The 7,144-nt window shown below is 40.8% G+C and overlaps 1 protein-coding gene across 1 annotated transcript in view; it reads left to right on the top strand.

Moving 5' to 3' along the window:
• BASP1 (brain abundant membrane attached signal protein 1) overlaps positions 1-6,809 on the top strand; it is a 48,271-nt gene extending 41,462 nt beyond the window's left edge. Inside the window, exon 2 of the mRNA XM_085220424.1 lies at positions 5,192-6,809. Coding sequence (XP_085076550.1) covers positions 5,201-5,935 — 735 coding nt within the window. The 5' untranslated portion in view covers positions 5,192-5,200 and the 3' untranslated portion in view covers positions 5,936-6,809. The remainder of the gene's footprint in view (positions 1-5,191) is intronic.
• The last annotated feature ends 335 nt before the right edge of the window (positions 6,810-7,144 follow it).

Genomic DNA, 7,144 nt, shown 5'->3' with positions numbered 1-7,144 from the left:
TTAATCAAATTAAACCCTTAGACTGGCAATACTACTTCTTAGAGGTCTTCTACTGGCTTTTTTTTTTATTGTCCAAAGATAATTGGATAATAATAAAACTAGCATTGGCCAACAATAAGCACAATAAATACACTGAATTGTTAAATTTTAAGGATTCAGCTTGAAACAACCAGAAATTCAAAGACCACAGGACATGTTTTATTGTGTGCATCTAATGAACCAACATCTTGTTATGTTCAGATACATGCAGCTGCCATCACAAAGCTGTAGGTGAGGTTTTGCATCAGCTGCCCAGCCCCTGGAGTTGCCAGCTGTATTAGCCCTGAGATATAGACCAAGAGATGTAGGCCTGACCACTGCCTCCCTCCCACCAGCACCACAACCTGCCTGACCATGAAAGATAGTTCCTATCCCTTTTCTAGAACATGAGAGAGGAGAGGAGAGGAGAGGAGAGGAGAGGAGAGGAGAGGAGAGGAGAGGAGAGGAGAGGAGAGGAGGAGAGGAGAGGAGAGGAGAGGAGAGGAGAGGAGAGGAGAGGAGAGGAGAGGAGAGGAGAGGAGAGGAGAGGAAGGAGAGGAGAGAGGAAAAAGTCACTGCTACTGAAGTGTGACGAGGCTTGAACCTGACTGAGACCTAACATTTCTGCTCTGTTAATTCCATGTAATAGCAGAGGAAAAGAAAGATGTGTGAGGATAACTGGAAGCCAACAGAGAAGCAGGTCTTTGTGGCTAAAAGACAGAGCTATTACCAAATTCTATAGAGGAGGTTGCTATAGACATCTTCTAAAATTAACTCGGTAAACTCTTGGGGTTGGTGAGATAGGAGCATTTGTGTACGTGTAAGGGGAAGCATGAAATTCTACTTCATATCTTAAGAAGTAGTAAGTTCTTCTTTTTCTTTCACAAAAGTTTCAGAAAATCTTTTGAAAATTATGTTTGGAAATCCCTTTTTTTCCCCTAAGTTCCTACGTACATGCTTGTATGAACATTTCCACTCATTTTTCAAAACAGAGATGTAAAGATAATTCAATGAAGTGTAGAGATGCAAAGCTTTCTTCAAGATTTTTTTTTTTAACTTATTTTGAGCAACTGGGGCTGAGGCAGCTTCTGGGATCTGCATTTCCTTTGATTTGGAGTGTTGTTAACCTGCTTTGGGAGGAAAGTGCATTTTACTGCTCCTGTATACAGGTGATGTGAGATAACTCATGTGTGGGAATTGGCTTGCTCCAGGGCTGTTTTGGACCAACCCATCACAAGGGCCTGCATTGGCCTTTGGGCAGCAGGATTTCAGAAGGTACCTGTTTCCTTCCTGAACTCTGTGTTTTCGGAGGTGGACTGAGCTCCTCACACTCTGCATGAAGTTTAAAAGGAGCTTTAAGAATTTAGCTTTGGCAATCAGATGATGGTAATTTAAAGGTGCTCATCTGTCATTTTCATCCTTTTGTGATGCACTGTTTTCTGTACTGAGGATGGGGATAACAGGAAGTCCTCGCTTGTCCATCCATTCTTGTGAGAGCCAGACCCTCTCATAGGATGCGAAAGTGTTTGCTAAATGAAGTTTATAGAAAGTTATAGACACTTAAGAAAACTAATTGGCCAAACAAACCATTACTGACAGAAGAGAGAGAGGGAAAGGGGTTAATTATAGGAACTTGACCATTACAGAAGAATAGTCAAAATAAAGAGCTTGGAAATAATATTTTCTTACCCAAACTGCAAGTACATGCTTCCTCTGTTCCAGGGACCCACTGCTATCCTATCATCTCAGTCTTCAGATGGTATTCTGTGAATTCTTCTTACTGCTATATTATGGTCTTATGGACATTAAGTTTTTTTTTTTACTTTTTTATCCCAGGAAATCCTGATTATCATGAACATTCCATTTTCAAAGTACTTAACATGCTCTAGGTGAGCTGTAGACATGGTATTTTGTGATGCAAATACTGCCAGATTATTTCTTCTCTACAATGAGAGAGATACCTGTGCCAGTTCTCCATTCTCTTCTTGCTTTCTAGAGGAGAATGGAAACTTCAGGATAAGCAAAATGACCGGCGGCTCTTAGGAACTTGAGAAATCTTGTTCCTCTTTAGACATCCTCTGTAGCTCTGTGCTCACTGGATCTGTTTCTTCCTCTTTAAGAAGAACACTGCAGATAAAGAATACTAAGCACACTGACAAGTAGATGAAGTCTTTTATGACTTTGGAGTGTGGTATTTAACTTTGATTTTCAGAAACACTGATCTGCCAACTGGTTCATCACAGGTCCCTGAAAATAACTGATATGTTGCTGTTTCTTATATCAAAGCTTCTAGATTGTCTCTAGACATTTTTCCGTCAAACAGTGAAGAGACACAGCTGTCAAACCCTGTTCTATTTTGCAGGAATGGTGCTCGGCACCAGCATTTTTGAGAACTCTCCTTTTGAATATACTTATTACAGAGTGCTTAGCTGGTAGCTTCTGGAGCTAAGAACCACTACAGGACAGTGGCAGTGCAAGTAACAGAAGGCATACTTGGCTATAGCTTATAAAAGTAAGTAGTTGTAGACAAATTATCTTCAAGGCCTGTCATTCACATTTATTTAACTATTGTCATTCTCCATTTTGATAGATTTTATCTCTTTGGCAGGGGAAGCAGAGAAGTCATCACTCTTGCAAGTGTTAGTGTATAGGTAGTAATGCAGGGCAAACTTAACACTGTATGGATAGAGGCCTTAATGATTTAATGCAGTTTGCCATTTCATTTGTGAGACATTTCACTGAGATATTTTCTCAAGGAGTTTTATTTGAATAAATGTCACTGTGGCAGTTTTCTTTCTCCCTTCCTCCTTTTCTCTTTCTCTCTGCTTCTTTAACTTTGAATGCCTGTTTTCATAAACCCATCACTGCTTAGACAACAAAGTGACCTGATTGGCAGCAAAGCTGAATGACTTGGATAGAGACTAAAACCAGTGTTGTACACTTAAGACAGGACAATAATTCCTTGTGAATGTTTTCAAGAAGGATTTTGGCATCCAGCCTTCATATGGCATCAGGCAGTATTATCCCTGCTGTGCCTTGGTCTATGTGCTAGGCGTCTTCCAGGTACAGCTGGTTTTCTGAATGCTTTCTAAGGTCTGCTTTCTACCTGATGCTCCAAGAGGCTGCTCTGGACAATGCAGAGTTGTCCTTCAGGCAGGGATGAACTGGGACAGGGATCAGAGCAGCATCTGCCTGTGATAGTGGGACTCTGACTGGAGAACATAATGTAGAGCTTCTTTATGCCACCGTGGTCGCATGTTGGCCTGGTGTAGTTGTGACGGAGGCTTTTAAATAGGGAGGAGATTCAGGATTTGGTGTTACAAGGACTGAATCTGTTCTGCTATAAAGTCCATTATGTTCTGTTATGGCAGTCCATTTATAACTGTAAATATTTACTAATAGAGCGTAATGATAGTCTCCATCTTCTCCACTCTCTCGAGCCAGCTGGCTGTGATGCAAATTGAGACTCAGCGATTTCACATCTTACCTCCGAGCAAAGACATGCATGCTTCTGATCATAGGTTGGGATTACTTTTCTCATATGAATGCTTCTTTGCTTATTAAATATGTCCTTTGGCATATGCATTCTCTAGCTAGCTTTATCTGCAGTTGAAAGCTTTTTTTTTCCTTTTTTTCTTTTTCTTTTTTTCCTTTTTCTTTTTTGTGCAGGAAAAAGTAAATCTGTGAGAGTCCCTATACACAGAATAGCAAAATCTGGAAAAATACAGAAGATGTAGCAAATAATATTAGGCTTCGCTGGGAAACAAATACAGGCTTAATTAGGGATTGCAAATTCAGATACATACATGAATTCAGTATAAATTTCTGATCCTGCTGACTTGAAAAAAGTCCTTTCAAATATTTTGGCTTTAACTATACATAAACAGTAAGATGGAATAATATTTTTGGAGTATCAAGTAGAAAGCAACTAACATCCATATTCTTCCCCTAAATAGCTAAAGACCTGGTATCTCAGCCTTGAAGGTAGAGATTAGGTTGCTCAACTGCAGCTCTGTGGAAGTTAATCCTTTTAGTGGCATTACCCATAAAACCTCAGACAATAAAGTAGTGTTTTAGCAATATTAGATTACCACTTTACAAGGCTGTGTGCTAACGCTTCAACAATACTGGCAAATTCTTCTTCTTGAGAAAGGTCTCTGCTAGAAAACTGTTGAGAAGCAGCTGGTTCTCATTGATATTTATAATAATTTACTATATAGCGTACTATGAGCTCTTGTCTGTATATAATTTTGGAAAGTGTGAGAATAAATAAGGCCTACAAGACTATCTACTTTTTAAATACAGAAAATAGGAATGATTCATCTCCACTTGGAGAAGCTCTTACATATTTGTTTAGCAGTATTGTGAAAAAATTTCCTTTTCAATTGTTTTCAAATAGCATGAAGCAAGGAAATTATGGTTTTGTTAACCTTTTGCTGAGGATGAACAACACCTTTGTTTTAGTTTATAGATACTATCTTTCAGGCAATCCTAGGGATCTTCAAGTCCATGAAGGAAGCAATGTATCTGAAAGCATTTCCTGTTTTAATAGATTCAATTTGCTTCCAGGAACTGTGGAAGATTTTAAATATTCTTAGTGAAGACTCCCACACATAGGTATATAAATACCAATGTAGTTACACGTGTTCAACAATTGTAACCATATCAGCTCTACTAAGCAGCTGAACTGCACACCTGATCACTTCTGATGCTTGAAAACATGGGTGAAAGCATGCGCCCCTCTTTTTCCTCTCTACTTTTTATTGCCTGATATCATGAAGTACATATCATTCAGAAGCACTCGTATTATTTTAGCTGCCTTGTTGAGGGGCAGATATCTTGCTGTAGTTTGTGCTCAGCATTTCTGATCTGTATCGATTCCGCTGTGCGTGACCATGAGGCGTGATGCGGCTGAGGTCCTTGGTGTGTGATGCCCTTTTCAGCAGGACTGTCCATAAGGGATGTGGCAGTGCTGTGGGGCTGAGCGGGGTGGCAGCCTGGTGGCAGTGATGCTCATCACGCTGGGTGTGCTTGGCTGATAGCAGCCAACCCAGTGGTTGTGGTCCCTGTTTCAGGAGACTGAATTGTTTTTCCTGTAACTCAGTTGATCTGCTTTTGATTCTCTTGGTGATAAACACTTTGAGTAACGACCTCTTTCTTTTTTCTGTTACAGAGCTCCAACATGGGAGGCAAACTGAGCAAGAAGAAGAAGGGGTACAGTGTCAATGATGAAAAAGCTAAAGACAAAGACAAGAAGGCTGAAGGAGCAGCAACTGAGGAAGAGGAGACTCCAAAGGAGGCTGAGGATGCCCAGCAAACCACAGAGACCACAGAAGTGAAGGAGAACAATAAAGAGGAGAAGGTCGAGAAGGATGCTCAGGTCGCTGCCAATAAGACAGAAGAAAAAGAAGGGGAGAAAGAGAAAACAGTGACCCAAGAAGAAACCCAGAAAGCAGAACCAGAGAAGTCAGAGGCTGTTGTCGATGCGAAAGTAGAGCCACAGAAGAACAACGAACAGGCAGCCAAGCAAGAGGAGCCAGCTGCAGCCTCTGCTCCTGCTGCCAGTAGTGAAGCACCCAAAACTTCTGAGCCTAGCAGCGATGCAAAAGCTTCCCAGCCTTCAGAAGCCACAGCTCCCAGCAAAGCAGATGACAAGAGCAAAGAGGAAGGGGAAGCCAAAAAGACTGAGGCTCCCGCAACGCCTGCAGCCCAAGAAACTAAAAGCGAAGTGGCCCCAGCTTCAGACTCAAAACCTAGCAGCAGCGAGGCTGCACCTTCTTCCAAGGAGACCGTAGCAGCCACAGCAGCACCTAGTTCCACTGCCAAGGCCTCGGACCCATCAGCCCCACCAGAGGAAGCGAAACCTTCTGAAGCCCCAGCGACTAATTCGGATCAAACCATAGCAGTGCAAGATTAAATTGGACAGCCTGTTGAAACAACCACTTTAAACAACCTGTGTCTTTTTTTTATTTTTTCAGCTATACTAACTCGTTTCAGATCTGAAATAACAAAAAGTATTGCCCAGAAAGAGAAGGAAAAAAAGGAAAAAAATGAAAAGGATGTCCCATCAAGTTGGGAGGGAGGGAGGGGGGAGAATCCAAATAGTATTTTTGTGGGGAAATATCTAATATACTTTCTGCCAACTTGACACAAGTCCTGGATTAAAAAAAAAAAAAAGTAAAATAGATGGATGTCTGAAAGTACAGCACATCTTTTGTATCTGAACTGCTGTAAATGCACTCCACCAATGTATCAAAATCTTCTTTTTGTTCTGTAATGGGGTTTGGGAGTGATGCGTTTGATTCTGCCCACTGGGTTTGTGCCAAGGCAATCAGATCTTTATGAAAGCAGTATTTTCTGTGGTTTTTTTATTTACAGCCTTTCTTATTTTGATATTTTTTTTATGCAGTGGATGAATGCCAACTTTCAGACAAAACCCACTTAGCTGTCCACATATTTCTCAATGCCAATCCTCCAATTCTTCCTCTCCAAATATTTTTTGGGAGTAAAAAGCATTCTCATCCTACTTAGCCTTCCTAGATTTCTCATGACGAGTTAATGCATGTCCGTGGTTGGGTGCACCTGTAGTTCTGTTTATTGGTCAGTGGAAATGAAAAGTCTGCGTTCATTGCAGTTCCAGTTTCTCTTCCATTCTGTGTCACAGACACCAACACACACTCATTGGAAAACAAATGAAAAAAACAAAATGTACAATGGATGCATTGAAATTATATGTAATTGTATAAATGGTGCAACAGTAATAAAAGTTAAATAATTTAAAAAATATAAAAGCGTAAAGACTGATTAAATCTCCGCTTTCACCTTAGGAATTTGGCAAAGGAAATCCTTACATCCAGAGCAGAAGCATTACATCTGGGGCTGCTCACTTTCCTATTCATAGCAAAGTAGAGGTAAACAAAGTAACATCAGCCTCACAATCCTTGAATCATGCTGCCATAAACTCCTGCTTGAGCAGCCATAAGCATTCACAGGTGAGGCTGGAAGCGGCAAATGGACAGCACCTCTCATTACATGTTTCATTCCAGGCACCAATGCTGTTTCAAAGAGCCAGAGGCATGCTGGCTGGGTTTTAACTGCGACTAAGACAGTGGATTTGATAAACTGA

Source organism: Meleagris gallopavo, chromosome 3 (genome assembly GCF_905368555.1).
Source record: "Meleagris gallopavo chromosome 3, MGAL_WU_HG_1.1, whole genome shotgun sequence".
NCBI classification, from domain to species: Eukaryota; Metazoa; Chordata; class Aves; order Galliformes; family Phasianidae; genus Meleagris; species Meleagris gallopavo.
The sequence above is the reverse complement of the archived record's forward strand: the minus strand, read 5'-3'. Positions and strand labels throughout refer to the sequence as shown.